The sequence below is a fragment of the Rhinoraja longicauda genome, chromosome 1, assembly GCF_053455715.1.
Source record: "Rhinoraja longicauda isolate Sanriku21f chromosome 1, sRhiLon1.1, whole genome shotgun sequence".
In the NCBI taxonomy this organism is placed as follows: domain Eukaryota; kingdom Metazoa; phylum Chordata; class Chondrichthyes; order Rajiformes; family Arhynchobatidae; genus Rhinoraja; species Rhinoraja longicauda.
In genome coordinates, this window is record NC_135953.1 from 47,860,060 (window position 1) to 47,881,772 (window position 21,713).

Genomic DNA, 21,713 nt, shown 5'->3' on the forward strand with positions numbered 1-21,713 from the left:
AAGTTTTACAGAACATGCCGCAGTTCAAATAATAAATGGTACATCAGACACGTGCAGCAATATAAATGACCCACATATAACCGAGTGGAGCCACAGGCAGCTTGTGTGTTTGAGATCTGTCAACATTGCGCACCAACCTCACCCACAGGTCGTAGTCGCCTTGGCAAGGCCATCCTTGAGATGGGGAGGGGGTTACGGCAGTGTGTGATATAATATGGTCATGTGGATGGGTCAGAACAAGTCCTGCCCACAATTCGTTGCTTAAAATCCCACACCAGCCACCCCCCCAGCTTAGCTGGCTATCAAGATTTATAACATTTCCTAATTTTGATAGTCATAGCCAGAGCTTTACAGCAAGAAAACACGCCCTTCAGCCCAACTTGTTCATGCCGACCAATGTAGTATTCTAGTCTGGTCTATTTGAATGAATTTGGCCCATCTCCCTCTAAACCTTTCTATTACATATCTGTGCAAATACCTTTTAAAGTCATAATTGTATCTGCTTCTATAGCTTTCAATGGCAGCTTATTCCAGTTAAGGACCACTCTTTGGATAGAAACATTTCTTGTATGGTCACTTAAATATCTCCCTCTCTCAACCTAAGCCTATTCCCTCGTTTTGGAATTCTCTACTCTGATGAAAAGAAAACCAGTCACTATATCCATAACCCTCAATATTTTGCATATTTCAGTAAGATCTCCCCTTAGCCTCCTTATGCTCCAAATAAGAAAAATCCCAGCCTATCCAGCCACTCCCCACACCTCAAGCCACCTTGAGTTTTACTTCAGAGTTCCACCATCTACACGCTTAACAGATAAATGTTAAATGTAACATGCCACACTTTTACTTTTCTTTGTCACCGGTGTAAAACATCTCCATGACACGGTTTTAAAGATTTCCAGCAATATTATAACTTCAGGTAACTTGATTTTTTTGGCTGTCTGAAAGAATACCCCCCATGCCCAATACCATTAAAAACAGGTTTTGTTATCAAATGAGATACAAGGAACTGCAGGTTGGTTTACTAAAAAAGACAGAGGGCCAGGCAACATTTCTCGAGAACATGGATAGGTGACATGAGAGAGAAGGAGAACTTCTTCAAAATAGGCATACCTTGAGGCAATTTCTCAGAGGAGCATAAAGGAGAACTGACAAACGGAGTCAGAAGGATCCCGATCCAAAGTGTCACCTATCTATGTTCTCCAGAGATGCTGCTTGACCTGCTGAGTTATTCTAGCACTTTGTCTCTCTTTTTTTAAAACATTATCCAATTTTAACATAAGAAAACATTTTGACGTCAGTCAATTGTCAGAGTTTGAAAATACAAGTAATAAAATCAATTGTTTACAGAAATTGAAAATTGGTGGCAACAGTCCAGCATATTGATATCATCATGAAGAATGCCTGCCAGTGCCTTATCCTAGTTTTAAAAGATTTGCATATCACCAAATACTCTGACTAGCTTCTACAGATGTACTGTAGATAGGGACTGGCGTATGTTGAAAGACTGGAGCGACTAGGCTTGTATACACTGGAATTTAGAAGGATGAGAGGGGATCTTATTGAAACATATAAGATTATTAAGGGATTGGACACGTTAGAGGCAGCAATGTTGGGGGAGTCCAGAACCAGGGGCCACAGTTTAAGAATAAGGGGTAGGGCATTTAGAACTGAGATGAGGAAAAACTTTTTCAGCCAGAGTTGTAAATCTGTGGAATTCTCTGCCTCAGAAGGCAGTGGAGGCCAATTCTCTGGATGCTTTCAAGAGAGCTAGATAGAGCTCTTAAAGATAGCGGAGTCAGGGGGTATGGGGAAAAGGCAGGAACGGGGTACTGATTGTGAATGATCAGCCATGATCACATTGAATGGCAGTGCTGGCTCGAAGGGCCGAATGGCCTACTCCTGCACCTATTGTCTATTGTGTCGGCGCGGCCAAGGGACACCATTCTGCTTTAGTTAAACATTTTGTTCAAGATGGCCGCGCCGTTGTGTTTGGCTGCCTGCCACTGTATGTTTCTTTTTTTTTTTCCTAATCAGATGTGCAGCACTTTGGTCAACGTGGGTTGTTTTTAAATGTGCTATACAAATAAAATTGACTTGACTTGACTGGTTACATCATGGCCTGGTTCAGCAATTCCAATGCAATGGATAGCAAGAGGCTGCAGAGAGAGGTGAACACAGCCATGTCCATCACAGGCACAGCCCTCCCCATCATCAAAAGCAAGAGGAAGAATGAGGCGCTGCCTGAAGGTGGTGCCATCTATCATCAAGGATTCCCAACAACTAGGTCTCTCTCCAACAACATGCTCTCTCCTTGCTGCTACCAACAGGCAAGAGGTACAGAAGCCTTAAGTCCCACACCACCAAGTTCAGGAACAGCTACTTTCCTGTAGTCATCTGATTCTTGAACTAACCCACACAACCCTAATTCTACCTCAGCAACAGAACACTTGTTTTCTAATTGTGTTTTGCACTAACATCTTTTTTTTTTCCCCAGTCTTTTTCTTTTCACATTCTCGGAGAATGTGTTTTTTGTATATGTCCAAGTCTGTGCCTATGATGGAGCTGCAAGCAAAATTCCTATTGTATGTTCATCTCACGTTATTTGTGCAGATGGCAGTAAATTTGATTTATAAACGTGCTTGAGACATTATCTGCAGTGCCCAAAATCCACCACACGAGGTCACTACAGATCACAAGCAGCTTTTATCTGAAGGGTCCCAACTCCAAACATCACCCATTCATGTTCTCCAGAGATGCTGCCTGGCCCGCTGAGTTACTCCAGCACTGTGCCTTTTTTTAATTATTAACCGGCACCTGCAGTTCCCTGTGTCTCAAGCTTTTATTGGGCTGGGGAAGCAGCTTTAAGTGAAGCAGTGTGAATGGGAGTGAAGCCACGCAAAATGGCTCTAGGTGCAATGATCCAACATGGGTGGCTACCGGTGGGCTGTTCCATTTGATGACATTTTCTCTGCCCAATTAGCAAGCAGATTTGTTTTTTCGCACCCTTGTTACTGGGTTAAATCCTGTGACTTCTTCATTCAGGTCAGTTACCAGTAGTTACATTTACAGTCAGTGTCAAATATTAGCCTCTGATGTTTGGAGTGTCTTCCAGTAGGAGTTGTGGAATTTTCAAACTCATGCACATGTGGGGCTGGAAGAGTCATTGTCATGGAAGCACGTCATTCAGAGTTAGCTATTATGTACGAAGGGACTGCATATGCTGGTTTAAACCAAAGATATACACAAAATGCTGGAGTAACTTAGCGGACAGGCAGCATCGCTGGAGAGAAGGAATGGGTGACATTTCGGGTCGAGACCCTTCTTCAGACTGAGAGTGGGGGAAAGGGAAACGAGAGATACAGATGGTGTTGTGGAGAGATTATAGAACAAATGAATGAAAGATGTGCAAAAAAGTTACAATTATAAAGGAAACAGGCCATTAGCTGTTTGCTATGTGAGAACGAGAAACTGATGCGACTTGGTTGGGGGAGGGATGGAGAGAGGGAATGCAGGAGTTACTTGAAGTTATGGAAATCAAAATTCATACCACGAGGTTGTAAGCTGCCCAAGCAAAATATGAGATGCTGTTCTTTCAATTTGCGTTTAGCCGCACTCTGACAATGGAGGAGGCCTAGGATGGAAAGGTCAGTGTGGGAACGGGAAGGGGAATTAAAGTGCTTGGCAACTGGGAGATCAGGTAGGTCCAGGTGGTCTGAGCAAAGATGTTCAGTTAAACCAGTCTACATTTGGTCTCACCGATGTAGAAGTGTCCACATCATGAACAACGGATACAGTGGATGAGATTGGAGGAGGTGTAAGTGAACCTCTGCCTAACCTGAAAGGACTGTCGGGGTCCCTGGACAGAGTCGAGGAGGAGGTATAGGGACAGATGTTGCATCTCCTGCTGTTGCAGGGGAAGGTACCTAGGGAGAGGGTGGTTTGAGTTGGAAGGGATGAGTTAACCAGGGATTTGCGGAGGGAATGGTCTCTGTGGAAGGCGGAAAGTGGTGGAGATGGGAAGACGTGAGTAGTGGAGGTGGCTAAAATGTTGGAGGATTATGTGTTGTATGTGACGGCTGATGGGATGAAAAGTAAGGACTAGGGTGACTCTGTCCCTATTGCGACTAGGGGGATGGGGAGCAAGGGCGGATCTGCGGGGTACCGAGGAGATATGTGTGAGGCCCTCATCTATGATGGGAGAGGGAACCCCTGTTCCCTACAGAATTAGGACATCTCGGATGTCCTGGCATGGAACACCTCATTTTGGGCGCAGTTGCGGCATAGACGGAGGAATTGGGAGTAGGGAATAGTCTTTGCAGGAAGCAGAGTGGGAAGAAGTGTAGTCGAGATAGTTGTGGGGTTTAAAGTCAAATCATTGAAGATTTTTTAATCTTTAAAACTTCCCGGCCAATACCACGATGTTCAAAGCAAATAAAACTGCAGATGTTGGAATCTGAAATGTTAAAAACAGAAATGCTGGAAGAACTGAGCCAGTTAAGCAACATCTGTGGAAAATTAAATCAGTCACCATTTCATCAAAATCCCATCATCAGAAGGTTCAATGTGGACTAGCACAGGCACCCACCCACATTAATCACAGTGCTTCAGAGAGGGTGCCTATCTATCAAATTTGTGTGCCTATCAAGCCAGATTTAACAGCAGTCCTATGCTGCTACGTAGACATGGGCCAGTGAAGTTGTGTGCAAGGTACCACCTGTACTTTGTGTAGGAAAGAACTGCAGATGCTGGTTTAAATCAAAGGTAGACACAAAATGCTGGAGTAACTCAGTGGGGCAGGCATCTCTGGAGAGAAGGCAGGGAGAGAAGTCTGAAGAAGGGTCTCGACCCGAATCAAACACATACAATTGTGAAAATAGACTTTCTTAGAAAGAAAAACAGCATGGGGAAAAAAATCCACAAAATAAGACCATAAAGCACGGTGGCACAACAGTAGAGCTGCTGCCTTACAGCGGTTGCAGCGCCAGAGACCCGGGTTCGATCCAGACTACAGGTGCTGTCTGTACGGAGTTTGTACATTCTCCCCGTGACCTGCGTGGGTTTTCTCCGAGATCTTCGGTTTCCCCCCACACGCCAAAAGCGTACAGGTTTGTAGGTTAATTGGCTTGCTATAAATGTAAATTGTCCCTAGTGTGAATGAATGAATAAGTTTATTGGCCAAGTATGCATATACAAGGAATGTGTCTTGGTGCTCCGCTCACAAATGACAACACAAACATACAGTTAACAATTAAGAATAAAGCATAACCACATCAAAATAATAAGGATACAACATTACAGTCTAAACATGTGGGTGAAAAGGATAGGTGTAGGATAGTGTTAATGTGCGGGGATCGCTGGTCGGCGTGGACTCGGTCGGCCGAAGGCCCTGTTTCCACACTGTAGCTCTAAACTAAAAACTAAAGTAGTAAATAAAAGATTTCTTAGTTTAGTTCAGAGATGCAGCATGGAAACAGGCGCTTTGGCCTACTGATTTAATAGGTACCGGAGGGGGAATATTTTTACACAAGGGGTGGTACATATATAGAATGAGCTGCCGGAGGACGTAGTTAAGGCAGTACCATCATAACGTCTGAAAGACATTTGAACAAGTACTTGGAAAGGATAGGTTTAGAGGAATATGGGCCAAACGCAGGCAGGTGGAACTAGTGTAAACATCGAGCCTGCACCGCCATTCAATATGATCATGGCTGATCATCCAGCTCAGTAACCTGTACCTGCCTTCTCTCCATACACTCTGATCCCTTTAGCCACAAGGGCCACATCTAACTCCCTTAAATATAGCCAATGAACTGGCCTCAACTACCTTCTGTGGCAGAGAATTCCATGTGTAGATGACACATGTTGGTCAGCATGGGCAGGTTGAGCCGAAGGGCCTGTTTCCACACTGTATACTCCATCACTGTGACTCATTCCTTGGCCCATCTTCCAGATCATGTTGTAATCTTAAATAACCTTCTTCAATGTCCACTATATCACCAATTTTGATGACATCCACAAATGTACTCACCAATATTAACTGCTTCCTGAACAAATTTGTTAACACAGTTAACGAATAGCGGTGGACCCAACAGACTCTTGAGGCTCATTTCCTGTCATCCACATCCAATCTGGAAAACAGCCCTCCACTGCCACCTATGGATTCCTACCATCGTCAATGATGTATCCAAAATTGTCACAATTAGAGAGATGGAGATGTGCACTTTTCAGTTGGAAAATTAAAAAAACTGATAACAGGGCACTCTCTTCTGTAACCAATAAAACGCTCTAATAAATTTAAGTGTGCGAAAGCCATCAAAACACACAATGTTTAAATAACTAAAAGGAAATGGTAACTATTTATTTGACTACATTCACTGAAACGTACAAGTAGTACAACATTTTAAAATCACATTTTGGAAGAATGCACGCAATTCTTTTGGCACACTGCTTGTTTACAAACATTAAAGGAAACAAATGCAGCAATTTATGCGACACCAAAAAAAAACAGATCAGTAGTATCAAAGTCCATGCCAAAAATAAACAGTGTCTTAACTTCTCCAAGTAGTAAGAAATTGATTAAGAGATTTTTAAAAGGAAAGTCACTTTCCAAAAAAGATTAGTTTTTTGGAACTGCTCTTCTACTGGTTTAGTCTTTGATCCAATTAGTTGTGTGAAAAGGATTACTTACCTTTTTATTATTTGAGTTCATAGCATTTAACTGTAAGCCAGTTATTTAAAGACACACGAAGGGAGTTTACTTCTACTCATATCCTGTAATTCAGTGTCTGACGCCCAGGTTACTCAAAAGGAATAGGGAAAAGCACCTCATTGTCCAATCAATCTTGTACAAAATGTTCAAACATATTTTCCTACATTATCCATTTTATTTTGTTTTCACCATTACAGCAATCCAATCCTAAACATAAGGTTTGAAGAAGGGTCTCCACCCAAAACGTCACCCATTCCTTCTCTCCAGAGATGCTGCCTGTCCTGCTGTGTCTACCTTCAATTTAAACCAGCATCTGCAGTTCTTTCCTACACCAATCCTAAATATCATTGATTCCACATCATACCCCATTTCCCAGCTTTTTGCAAAGAATCCACTGCCTTTTTTCCTAAATTTCTTGCGTAAAGGGCCTCCAGTTAATATAGAAAATTATACAGGAGGCAGTTATTCCGTCCATAATGGCGATACCCACAGAAAGTGAATTAGATTGATCCATCTTCATTGATATTAATGCAGTCTTTCAAGTTCTGAACTTTCGAGAAAAAAAATTGAAACCCTCAGTTGCTGGAAACGTTGCTTCTCACGACCTTGGTCCACTCGTTCAAACCTTTAATTGTATATCAAATTCACACAATGTCTACAAAGTCTCACCAAAAAAGTTACTTCCAGAATTTTTCTGCATTTACATTCCGACAGACAAAGTAGCATTTAAATGAATCTAGATCCTTATCTCCACCGCCCCTACCCAAGGTTTCAATACACTGTACACTTTAATTCATAAAAGAAAATGGCTATAAAAAGAAGTTAGTAATATCTTGGGGTTTTTTCCCAATGTTCATGTTTGGGCCTGGATTTTGCTGGGAAGGCCAGTTATTGCCTATCCCAAATTGCGCTTGAGAAAGTGGTGGCGAGCTCCCTTAATGAACCGTTGCAATCCTTCTGGTGAAGATGACCCCATGGAGTTCCAGTAAAGACGATTCATTGCCAAAGATAGACACAAAATGCTGGAGTAACTCAGCGGGAAAGGCAGCATCTCTGGAGAAAATAAATGGGTGACGTCTCGGGTTGAGACCCTTCTTCAGACATAAACATACAATAATCAATAAAACAGAATGGTGTGTGATATGGAGAGGAGTCTGCCTGTGATGGTGTTCTTGTGCCTGCATCATTGTCTTTGCAGAGGCAGCAAGTTTGGAAAGTATTCTCTGTATAGTCTTGAGGGGAACTGCAATGCATTTGTAGTAATGTGCACTGCAGCCACAGAGCACTGGTGGTGGAGGGAATAAATGTTCAGGGCTGTCACTCTTTGCAATCAAGCAGGCAGCTTTATCCTGGGCAATTTTGATTTTCTTGAGATGCTGCACTCATCTTGGCACGTGAATGAACTCCATCAATTCCTGATTTGTGCGTAGTAGATGGTTGAAGGACCTTGAAACATGAAGAGGCAAATCACAGGATATTCCACCTCTATCCTACTCTTGTAAACACAATATTTAAAGAGTAAAGAGTCAAGAATCACTAATTGTCATGTACCAGCAACAGAACAATGAAATTCTTACTTGATGCAGCTTTCCAGGCGCATTAATGCAATAACACAAATAAATATACCATACTAGGTAACCAGACCATAGTGCAAAAGCCAAGTCAATACTGCAACCAATAAAGTCCATCACAAATCTTTGTTGATGAGGTAGGGCTATGAGCAGTTGTATAGTGTTCAAGAGCCTGATGGTTACTAGGAAGCTGGTATTCTTGAAATCGGAGTTTATGGTTCTCAGGTTCTTGTATCTTCCACCCACTGAAAGTAGTGAGTTGAATGTGGCCAGGTAGTGTGGGCATGTGTAGATGTTGCCTAATTAGCCAAACATTTCCAGCACATTGTTTTTATTCCAGATTTAAGTATTTGCAATTTATTGATTGTCATTAATGATTAGGTGATTGGTGAGAAAATGCCATTTGATAACACTGCAAACAGCAACTTCCATTGCTTTGCTGATGATTGTGCGTACACCAAATAGTAATTAGCGAGACTGGATTGGACCTGCTATTCATAAACGGGACATAGCTGGGTAATTGAATGTATTAAAACAAAAGAACTACAGATGCTGCAAATCTGAAATAGAAACAGGAAATGTTCAGAAGATTAGGCAGTACCTTTGGAAAGAAAAATTGGGTTACGGTAGGTTTGATTTAACGGAGAGCACAAAGTGATGACAATATCAGTGATGGCGTCAGTCCAGCTTTTCCATGGAGACGAGTTGCAGGGATTGTCTGGTCAAAATTGTTTAATTGTCATGTGGATCACAAACATAACAAAATTCTTGCCGGAACAAAATGACAGGTCTGTAAACGTTGTACACATGTATGGCACAAAAAAAAGAGTGCAATAAATTAAACATAAATCAATATTAATGCAAAATAAAAGCCGGAAGTCCCGAATGCAACCAGATAATGGAGGGGACCAGAGTGTGGTAATGCTGACAAAGCAGCATGATAATTGCTAACAGCAGGCCTGTGGTTCGTGAACTAATGAAGAGAGAGAAAATTAGCTATTATCACAGATTTTGTGATACAAACAGAATAAATTAAATGAAACTAGAGAATTTGATAGAGTCCAGAAGGCTATAATGCCCATAAATTAGATGAGAGGATGCAACTCAAAATTTTTGTTGGGCCTCATTGTAATGGTAAAGAACATCATAAACTGAGTGGGAGTGGGTTAGAGAGTTCAGGCAGCAGATAACAAAGCACTAGGTAATCCTACAGAACTCGGGTGTCCCCTTTAGTGATCACCTGATCAGCATTTGGTTTCGTCAATCTAGAGGAGGCAATAATGTGGGAAAAAAACCACTGAATGCAGTATAGCAGATTGGAAGAAGAGCAAGTGAATCGGTGCTTCACCTGAAAAAGACCGTCTGGATCCTTGGATGGGATAGGGAAAAGTGAAAGGACAGGTCTTGCATCTCCTGCAGTTCCATAGGAAAATGTCTTAAGATTGAAGAATGGCGAGTGGGGGCAGAAAAACCGACCCAGGGAGTTACAAAAGGAATGGTCCATTAGAGATGCTGAACATTGAGGGCAGTGAAGATGGGGAATATGTTTGGATCTGGCAGAATTTGCAAACAATGGTTTATTGAACATGGAGATTAGTGAAATGGAAGATAAGAGCCAAGGAAACTCCTCCTGGGCAGAGCAAGGATACAGACCGGGTGAAAACCAAGGTGCAGGAATTAGATGAGATGCAATCAAAGTCACAGTTCACTATGGCCTCTTTCATTTACTTCCATTTTTAATGTCAAATTATTAATTTGGAACAATCCTGCTGCCTTTCCTTCAATTTAGTATACAAACATTTTCTCACTTAAAAAGAAATCAAGACGCTAAGATAAGTCCATATCTGTGTTAAATTTTAAGTAGCTTTTGTGTACTTGGAACAGTCCACCAAGAATTTGTCTTCTGTGCAATTTATGAACAGCTTGCTATAGACCACAAAGATCTTCAGGGTCAAGCCTCATCAACAAACATCAGACTCAAAATCTCCACCTTGCCTCAACATTTACCAGGTCAACCAACCACAAATTATCAAATTACATGGCTAGCAGGTAATTTTGTGTTTGTTGGAGAAGCTTTCCTGCTATGCCTAATTTCAGCAAAACTCAAAATCAAAGTCTGTGTCATCAGTACGTTCCAGTGACGAAAAGAGCTCAATATTTTGCTGCAATTTTATGTAACGCTACAAAAGTACAAACAACACTGAGCAGATTAATATCATTAACTTCAACCATTATCCAATAAATTCAGCCATTAACCGGGACAACACTAGATTCAGAAGGCAGCTACAGGTCCTTTGATCTTTCTTCCGTAACAGATAATGTATTTCGCCTGGGCAGTTTGCAGCCCCGTGGTATGAACGTCGACTTCTCCAACTTCAGATAGCTCCTCTGTCCCTCCCTTCCCCTCCTCCTTCCCAGATCTCCCTCTATCTTCCTGTCTCCACCTATATCCTTCCTTTGTCCCGCCCCCCTGACATCAGTCTGAAGAAGGGTCTCGACCCGAAACGTCACCCATTCCTTCTCTCCCGAGATGCTGCCTGACCTGCTGAGTTACTCCAGCATTTTGTGAATAAATCGATTTGTACCAGCATCTGCAGTTATTTTCTTATAGATAATGTTCCAAAGCAGGATTAGCTATAATGACTACTTTGTCTGGTGTACTGTAGACAGCTTTGTTTCGGGGTGCATCTGGTTGAAGACCAGGTTTACTAGGTTAATTCCCGGAATGGCGGGACTGTCATATGTTGAAAGACTGGAGCGACTAGGCTTGTATACACTGGAATTTAGAAGGATGAAAGGAGATCTTATCAAAACGTACAAGATTATTAAGGGGTTGGACACGTTGGAGGCAGGAAACATGTTCCCAATGTTGGGGGAGTCCAGAACAAGGGGCCACAGTTTAAGAATAAGGAGTAGGCCATTTAGAACTGAGATGAGGAAAATCTATTGTCTAAGACTGTACTGCTCTATTGCTTTATAATTGCAGCTTACATTTTGAAAACAACATTCCCTGCGCTTGCCTTCATCGGTCAGAGCACTGATGCAGCTTCTTAGGGCTTTAGTCGGGCCATATTTAATATCAATAATAATATATTCCATTATTTGTCCCACACCGGGGAAATTCGGACTGTTGTGTGCAGTTTTATAGATAATAGACAATAGGTGCAGGAGGAGGTCATTCGGCCCATCGAGCCAGCACCGCCATTCAATGTGATCATGGCTGATCATTCTCAATCAGTACCCCGTTCCTGCCTTCTCCCCATACACCCTGACTCCTCTATCCTTAAGAGATCTATCTAACTTTTGATGGCCCCATTAAAGAAAGGATGTGGAAGCTCTGGAGAGGGTACAGAAGGGGATTACCAGGATGCTGGCTGGATTGGAAGATATTAGATATATGGAGAGGTTGGATAAAATTTGATTATTTTCTCAGGGGCATCAGAGGCTGAAGGAAGATCTAATAAAAGTTTATAAAAGTACAAGATAGTAGTCACACAAGGAACTGTACATGCTGGAACCTTGACTAATTCACAAGTGTTGAGTTAACTCATGGGGACAGGCAGCATTCTTGGAGAAAACGGATGTCAGATCCTCATCCGAAATATGATAAATATATATAATACATGCTGGGACGTAATGGAGGAATAAACAGCACATTCTGTGTTCAGTGTCCTCGGATCAAGGCGAGGATCTGACAATGGACAGGTGACTTTTCTAGTCGGGATCCCCTTCAGACTGAAAGGATAGTCAAAAACTTTTTATCCAGTGTAGAAATGTCAAAGACCATATAGCTTTAAGATGAGAGGGACAAAGTTTAAAAGGAGATGTGCAGCTGTGTTTTGTTGTGTTACACATAGGATGGGGTGCCTGAAATGCACTGCCAGGGCTGGTGGTGGAAGCAGGTAGGATAGTGACATTTAAGATGCACTTGGATAGGCACATGGATATGAAGGGATAAGGATCACTTGTAGGCAGAGTAGGTTAATTTAACTTGGCATCAAACATAGTGGAACGAATAAACTATTTCTGCGCCATACTCTTCTATGTTCTAGCTATTGGAACTGGTCATATATTTGCCATGTGTGACCATTTATAGCATGACTCAACATAGAACCAGCTCGACAAAACTGCAAAAGGTTCTTGCAAGATCCAGATTGATCCTGGGTACAATACTAAACATGTGTCACTCTTTTGAAGATGCTCCCATGGAAGAATTCCTACGTAGTTTCTCAATGGATGCACTCTGAAGTGCAAATTATCCTTATTATTCAGGTACATTTTTAATTGCCATATCAAGACCACTTAATAAAAATAGATTACCTGGTAAAAATAAATTACCACTGAGAACAAAGGGAGACCTGGCGTGGAGGGGCCACCGAGAAAACAAAGGGGGATCTGGCGAGAGGGGGCTGCCGACAGAACAAAGGAGGACCATTGGGGAGTAAATGTAACTTGTAACTTTTGTTTTTATTAACTTTGTAAATTTTGTAAAATTTGTAAAAATCATCGGCTGCCCTCAGCCTTCCCTGGAAGACATCTCCAGCTCTCGGTGCCTCTGCAGAGCCAGGAAAATAATCAAAGACCCCTCCCATCCTGGACAGTTCCTGTTCAACCTCCTGCCCTCTGGTAGGTGGTACAGGTGCATCAAAAGCCAGACAAACAGACTTAAGAACAGTTTCTTTCCCTGGGTCATCAGAACTCTAAATTCCTCAAATATTCGCACAACATGAGAAATGCTGTCATCCATTCAACTAATTTCTTTTAAAGTATTTATTACATTTAAGTGCAATATTCTCCCAAGTGCAATATTCTACCTAGGTGTGATAAATATATATTCATTTACTATTTTAAGTATTTAAATAACGTATTGAATGTGTTTTTAACTTGTTTTGGTTGCACTGATCAGGAGTAGCTCTCCTAATTTCGTTGTAAAGGCTTATTATTATTATTATTATTATTATTATTATTATTATCGGCACTCTATATGTGGCAACTCTTTGCATGCTTGTGTATGCAAAACAAAGAATCTCACTGTGACATGTCACATTTGATAATAAAGTATCATTCATTCATTATCACAATACTACTGGTGGGAGCTTGCCGTATACAAACTGACTGCTGTATTTCCTTTGATACACCACCACTGAAAGTGCATCTCTGAGAGGTGCATATTTCAAATGTGCTTTGTGGCATTCTAAGATTATGAAAGGTACTAAATTAATAACGTTTTAAAAAACATGATTTAGTGTGACAACCAAGCTTCATGACATCTTTAAATTTCATACCAAACATGGACCAAACATCATAGTCATTACAGGTGAACAAAATCCCAACTTTCAGGGCTCTTGCAATAATCATTTTAAGATGGTTTAAATCTTAAGTCATAGCAGGAGTCATCAGTTCCATGTACTGCACTACACTACACAAACAACAGGAAATGTGCATATGCCCAAGATATTTACAAAAGTAGAGAAATTCCAAAAATAATACTGTACTTATGGCAATGACAGTTATGTTTATTATGGACTGGATAAATACCAGGCAGACATGTATAAATTATGTGAAGTTGCAAGTTCCAACTTGAATGGAAAGTGGTCCTGGGCATCTTTAATGTGATACATTTAAGGATGTCATATTGAACATAAAACCTCAACTTTGAAAGCAACGATTACACTCTCAAATTGTCACAAGGAGATTATGAAGCTCAAGTTCATAAGCCAAAAGAATGCATACTGGTGCTGATTTCAAGGACAAATCCAATATGTTATTTGGAAGGTAATCACATTTCTGATTTATTTGCCACAAAACAAAGTATTGAAGAAGGACAATTGAGGGTGGAACCACAATAACAGTACCCCAAATCCTATATTAAAATTAGAGAAGATTTTACATTGGACTGAAACATGCAACAGTACCTTTCTTAGGTAGCACAATTTGGAGATAGGAAAACGATTAAATGTTTGAAATACATGACATGGCTAATTAAAGCGGCCGAAAGCTGTATCAGAGTACAACAAGATGCATCTTTAAGGCGCATAATTCAGGTTCTATCTATCACGATGTTCGAAGGTGCATCAAAATCAAGTTTCTGGCCTCCCAAGTCTGATATCTATCCCAGGAGTCTTGGAAGAATGTAACCATATTCCATTACAACGCGATTCCAATTCTTCTAAAGGAACATTTAAGTTATTGCTAATCGTTTGAGCTTTATGAAAGGCTAATCGAAAAATATCATTCAAAACCAGCACTAAGAAATTTTAAATTGTCAAAATCAGGATGGAAATTAATAGACGGATCCAGGCTTGGGTTAGAAATGTCCATAAAATCCAAAAAATAGGAAATACTACATTTTTACAATTTTCAAAATTTGTTTGGAACTTCTGTAATCAGAATACTAAGATAGTTAAGGAAAAAAGTAAATTGGAGAAAAATGACAAAAAATACAAATCATTATGAATAAATTGGGAACGACACGAAAATCTTACTCGGTTTTGCTAAATTAATCAGAACAACAGTTCTCATGCAATTGGAAAAATTAATACATTAAAATAAATTAATCACGTTAATCGTGGTTTCATTTACACAGTGAAAGCTAGAATATCAAAATATTTTCGTGACTCAAGGGAAAATATATTGCCTTTTCCATTTCTGAAATAGAAAATACTCAATATTCAAACTGCTCTGTAGATTTGCCCCTGTGTATTTTTTAACCTCTATGCTATCCTCTGATCTTCGTTCCACAAATTCCAGTCTCTGGTTCATCTCAGATTTCCATCTTACCACTGCAACAGGAATACCATGACAAAATAATGGTGTGTTAAGTTAAAAATGAGTGTATCCTACACATTAAACAAATGGTGTCCCTGCTAACATCTTTAAACTCATTGGTGAAGAGCTTGAGTCACAAATCCAATAATCTCATCATCCACTTGACAATTGTACTTTAGGAAGGCCATCTTCAAGGATATAGAGGCTCAGTCACTGATTATGTTCAAGACACAGAAGGAGAAATGGGTTTCCTATTGAGGGAATTAAGGTCAATGCAGGAAAGTTGCACTATATATGCATACAACTGAATAGAATCCCAGATTGGAGGCTAAGTCTGACAAACACAAGCTTGGAGAGTGTGTACAGTGTTAAGGATTTTTAGCAAAGTGACTCCTGCACACTCCTGGTAAAACAACTATACACCAGTATCTGTCAACAAGCACATGCTGGTCTTGAAACATGTACTCCTAAATCAATTATTCCCTCAGAATTGTACACAGTATTGTCCATTTTCTACTATTGCTGTTATGGAAAAAAAGAGAATGGAGCAGATTTTCCATCCATCAGGATGGGAGGAAATGTTTTCAAAATTGCTTTGGGAGTTAGCGGGTTTTTACAGATGTTGATTAACAGCTATCCCAGAAATGGAAATTAAATCCAGGGAGGGAGATATCAAGGTGGGCTGTGAAAGGGAAATTGAGGCAAGGGCGGAAAGGTGGAAATTTGAACCAAAAGCAATGAAAATGTTTGTGTGTGACAATGGATAAGAGGGCTGATACAATCAGCAGTACCCTGAAGAAGGAAGTGAGGGAGCTGACCCAAATAAAGAATGTTCCACATTAACAGCAACAATTCCAGGGAGAACCATGAGGGTTCCCACAGCAGTATCAGTGATTTACAAGAAATATATGGTCAGCATTTGAAACCCAATAGTTTAGTTTATTGTCACGTGTACCATGGATGGACATACAGAAAAATAGTGGAACCACAAGTCCCCTTGATGGGAAATGGGGATACATGGGGATTTGCTGTTGTCCATGGTTAGAATGAGGTGGATAGAATCAAGAAGTTGTAAAGTGATAAAGTGATGACAAGCAGGTTATGCAAAGGAAATAATGGGTGCAAGAACTGCCTAAAATGTTGGATTACCAATTTTTGTTTTGATCGCATAAAAGCCGTTCAAATATATTTGGAGGACAATTTGTAGAGGAAGGGGTATAAAGGAATGATCTTAGATGGAGGATAATTAGTGAAATAATGGCTTATACACAGCACTGGAATTATGATCTAGGGGAAGCAAAAAGGGATGTTCGATAGATCGCAGCTAAGCAATAGTATGTACGGGTCCATTTGATATCCATTCCATTAGGTTTAAATGACGTCAGTTAGATCTGAGAAAAATCAAGTATTGCAAATTTCCAAGTAATCATGTTGGCTGTTTACAGTGAATAAACCAAAGTGGCAAAAAGTCAGGGTCGCACAGCATGGAAACAGGCCCTTTGGTCTAACCTGTCCATGCTGACCAGGTTTTATAGCTAATTTGGACACAAAAAGCTGGAGTAACTCAGCAGGACGGGCAACATCTCTGGAGAGAAGGAATGGGTGACTTTTCGGGTCAAGACCATTCTTCAGACAGCTGCATTAGTTTAATTACCCTGCATTTGACCAATATCCCTCTAAACCTTTCCTGTTTTTACCTGACGTTTAAATATCGCCATTGTACCCGTCTCTATAACTTTCTCTGGTAGCTCATTCCACATATGCACCACTGTCTGAAGAAATGACCCCTCTGCTCTCTTTTATATGTTTCACCTCACAACTTAGAAGAGTCTTAACCTGAATCGTCACCCAATCCTTCTCTCCAGAGAAGCAGCCTGTCCCGCTGAGTTACCCCAGCATTTTGTGTCTATCTTTGGTTTAAGCCTATGTCCTCTAGTTTGGGCGGGGACTCCTCTACCCTGGGAAAAGATTGTGATCCTTCACCCTATCTGTGCCTACTGTAGACATGCAATGTTATCCCTCGGCCTCTTGTGCTCCAAGGAAAATAGTCCCAGCCCGACCAGCCTCTTGTTATAACTCAAGTCCTCTAGTCCCGATGACGTCCTTGCCATGATTACAGTGAATGGTGCTGGTTCGAAGGGCCTACTCCTGTACCTATTGTCTATTGAACCTTTTCTGCACCTTTTCCAGCTTAATGAGATCCTTCCTATAGCAGGGCAATGAGAACTGCATATAATACTCGGATGTCGTCTCACTCGATGTAGCACAACGTCCCAACTCATTTCGATATCATTACTGATGGAGGCAAATGTGCCAGGCCCCTTATCACCATCTACATCTGTCACCACTTTCAAGGAGATGTGCAGATGTACCACTAGGTCTCACTGCCCTACAGCTCTATATAGCACCCCTACCATTTACTGCGTAATCCTGCCCTAGTTTGCCTTGTCAAAATGTATCACCTCACACTTATCAGAGTTAAAATCCATGGGTCATTCTTTGGCGCACTGCCATAGTTGATCAAGATCTTTTTGCAGATGTGTTTCCTCGGTACCCCACACCTCCGTTCTTGTTCCCCCTCCCCCTAGTCGCAACAGGGACAGAGTGCCCCTGGTCCTTAGCTTTCAACCCGTCAGCCATCACACACAACACATAATCCTCTGACATTTTTGCCACATCCAACGGGATCCCACCACTAGTTACATCTTCCCATCTCCACCCCTTTCCGCTTTCCGCAGAGACCATTCCCTCCAAAACTCCCTGGTTAACATCCCTTCCCACTCAAACCACCCCCTCCCCCAGTACCTTCCCTTACAACCGCAGGAGATGCAACACCTGTCCCTATACCTCCTCCCTCGACTCTGTCCAGGGATCCCAACAGTCCTTTCAGGTTAGACAGAGGTTCACTTACACCTACTCTAACCTTATCTACTGTATCCGTTGTTCAAGATGTGGACTCCTATACATCGGCGAGACCAAATGTAAACTGGATGATAGGACCCCTCTTCAGACCCTAATTTCCCAGTGTCCGATACATTTGGTCAGGTCCTGGGGATTTATCCAACAATATTCTTTGCCTTCTAGCAGCTCCTCCTTTGTAATTCTAATATGGCCCATCACATCACTACCCATTTCCCTCAATTCCTATGGTTTGATGACCTTCACCTGGTCCTTCTACCATGGCTTGACATAATGGCAATCCTGAAGAGGGGCCTATTCTTTTCCTCATTAGCCTTTGCTCTTAATATACCTGTGGAATCGATTAGGATATTCCTTTATCTTGTGTGCTAGACATACCTTGCGTCTTTTTTTACCTCCTAATTTTCCTCTTAAATGTGCCCCTCCTACATTTCTTCTACTCAACGTGTTTGCTTGATCCCTGATTTTATGCCTCCCTTTATCTGACTAGAGCCTCAAAATCCCTCATCACCTAGTATTTCCTTAACTGCTTCAGGTAAAAGGACATCTGGAGTGGAAGGCTCTTGAAGATGAGCGTGCTCTCTACTCAAACAGAGTCCCTGACGACTCCCAACCTCATCTTCAAGAGCCTTCCACTCCAGACGTCCTTTTACCTGAAGCACTCTCCCAGTGGCAGCTCTTTAGCCACGTGCTTATCCATAACATCTTCCTGTTCCTTGCCTCCCTATTTCGTGGTACAGGGAGTGCTCGAGATCACAAGCCTAGAGGTGCTGGTTTTCAAATTATTACCCGACTCCTTAAATTCTCTGGCTGTTCACCCTCCCATTTTAGAATCTCCTGTGCCCAGTGCAAGACATAATTGAAACCAAGAGTTGCCTGGCTGATATTAACATTTATTGGATTAGGGGCATAAGGGGCAGAGGTGAAACCAGCACATGTTGGAAACTGATTATTTGGAGTTTGAGCACACAGTGAAAACATGGCAGAGGTTAAGATTGGAACAACTAATCACACCAGAGGTTGCTGAAGTGAAAGATGGTTTGGAAAAGATGGGACGTTGGTATCCAAGCCATTGAAACTTTCATTCCATTGATAAAATTCCTATTCCTTTGAAATGGGGTGAAAGAATCTTTGTTAAAATGCCGATGAGCTAGAGCTTGTCTAAATGGCACTTAAATGTTGTGACAATACCTGCCACCACCACCTTCTCTGGCAGTTTGGTCCAGATTTCAACCACCTATTGCAAAAAGTCTTCCTCAGCTCACCTGTATACTTATTGCAGCATATCCGAAACCTAAACCCTCTAACTTTTACACTGACTTGGCAGGGGTGTGTGGGGTCTACTACTCCCTCTATCAAAACCCCTAATAGATTTGTACATCTCTATCAGATCCTCCTTTGGCCTCCGCCACACTAAGGAAAACAAACATCAACCTACTCATAATTTAAATGCTCCATTCTAAGTTACATCCTGGTGTATCATCTCTGTATGTTCTCCAATACAATCAGTTCTCCCTATAGTGTTCTTGGTAGAAATTTCTAAAGATTATCAATCTTACATCTACCCTAACAAGCCTTGTAAGAATTTTGTGTTTCAACAAATTCAACTCTCATTCTTCTACACTCCAGGCAATACAGACCCACTCTACTTAATGAATTTGGTGATTCTTTGCTCTCCTCCCTCTCAAGTATAATCTTTGGTAGGGAGACGATACCCGCAGACAACATTTCCCTGCAGTCTCATTGGGACCCGAAATAGTGGTGGCAAGACACCCTGACTTTTATACTTGTATCCTCTTGCAATAAACGGCTAAGATATCAAGCTAGGCCTCAGCAGTACACTACCCACTTGCGCATGGGCATTGTAACACCTTGCCAAGTGCCTTACGGGTGCAGAGTACACACTCCCTCAGCCTTTGCATCCAATCCTGGCAAGTGTGAACAGGCAAGGGTTATGGACGTTGAGTTTAAGTTGAAACCAACTCAATTTGACCCACTGTAACAATGGAAACTCGGGCGTCCATATTAAAAGTTATAAAATTTTGAACACATTAAACCATTTGGTGTTACCTCATGTCAAAGTTTGTTGGTGATGTAACAATATTTTCAGCTCCCAGCAGTTTCACGTTTTATTTACACAAGTGTACAGTAGTAACTACCTTTTTAAAATCAAAACCTAGCTTTAATGAATTGTAACTTGAACTAAAATTCAAAATTTATTAGTTAACCATTTGTAAGTAGTCACATCTGAAAATAGGTTTTACAAGCATCATTTTAGGGATGGCAGCCTATGTTATTGTTGTCCATTGAGTTACAAAATATTAACTTTTATTGTTCTAAATACACAGCAAATAAATAACATACTTTTTTTCTAAGCACAATCTCGATCCCAATAGTAACAGTCAAAGGCTGTTAAAATCAAATATTTATAGGCAAAATGTTTTCTTTCTAAAAAGTGTATGCAATTTGGCATTGCAATAAACCACTTTTATTGCATAATTCTGCCACTAAATTAAATGCCCCAGCCAAATTTTAAACAGCAAAACAGAAATATGTGGATTCACAAGTTAGATTGATACAGAGGACAAAGTGGTGTAGAAGTTGGTGAGGTGAAAATAACAGGACAAGAGGCAGGTTTTTTTTGGGGGAGATCAGAAGAAGCAGGTGATGGTCGAGGTAGCGGAAGGTGTGTGTGTGTCAGACAGAATAAGAGTTGGTGGTGATGTGCATGGGGAAGGGGTAGGATCTGGCATTGTAGTGTTATGTGGATATACAAGGGGTGAGGAGGGAGTGCAGCGAATAACAGTTGTAGAGGTGTGTGAGGAGAGGGGGCAAGGGATAAGAGTTGATGGTGGATGCGGGATTTAGGAGCTGGCGGTGCTGCGTGTGAGGGGTCAGGGAGATGGGGGTAAAGGGGAGGTATATGGGCCGGGCCGGGCCGGGCCTACCCCGCAGCCAGTCTTTCCCCCTCCCGGTCACGCTCGAAATCCCCACAGACTCCAGTGGTCGGCGGCTCCGTCTCCCGGTCATAGGGGCGAGGACACACCATTACCCCTCCCCTTCCATCCCGCCGCCTCCTCCTGCTCCCCCGATCCCAGCACACAGTCCACACCCGTCCTGTCCCGTCCCGTCGCCGGGCCAGCTCCTACCGTGTAGACGCCTATCCGGCACACGGCGGCCGACAACTCCAAACACTGGCCCATGGTCGCCGCCAGACCCGACCCGTGGCGCCGCCTCCAGCGAACCAACGGCAGCGGCCCGACCCCTGCACGCGGGGCCTGGGGCGCGGGCACGCGGAGCACGGGGCGTGCAGCGCGGGCACGCGGGGCCTGGGCGCGCGGGCACGGCGCCCAACTGCAACAACGGCAATGTGCAATGGTCCGAAATGCTGTCTGACCCGCTGACTTACTTCAGCACTTTGTGTTTTGCTGTAGACCATTAATTAGACTGAGGGACGAAGGGTGATCGAATAGAGGTGTATAAGACCATGATGGGAATAGGTAGGGTAGATGACCAGAGTTTGTTTTTTGTAACCCAGAATAGGGAATCAAGAACCAATGTACATCGATTTAAGGTGAGGCGGGAAAGATTTAATAGGAACCTGAGGGGCAAGTCAAGTCAAGTCAAGTTTAGTTTATTTGTCACATACACGATGTGCAGTGAAATAAAACTTCTTCCTCACACTGAAGGACCTGTTTCCAACTGGAATGACTATACTGTGCAAGGGCCAGGGCACATGAGTA

At 42.0% G+C, this 21,713-nt stretch overlaps 1 protein-coding gene across 3 annotated transcripts in view; it reads right to left on the minus strand.

Annotated features, from left to right (window-relative positions):
• LOC144592241 (ADP-ribosylation factor-like protein 15) overlaps positions 1–21,713 on the minus strand; it is a 215,398-nt gene that overhangs the window by 176,884 nt on the left and 16,801 nt on the right. For 2 of the 3 annotated variants that reach the window (XM_078396788.1, XM_078396775.1), the window contains exon 1: positions 21,120–21,285. The exons of the other annotated variant lie outside the window; for it this stretch is intronic. In XM_078396788.1, the coding sequence (XP_078252914.1) occupies positions 21,120–21,173 (54 nt within the window). In that variant the 5' untranslated portion in view covers positions 21,174–21,285. Of the gene's footprint in view, positions 1–21,119; positions 21,286–21,713 lie in introns of those variants that run through there. 3 annotated transcript variants of the gene reach the window in all.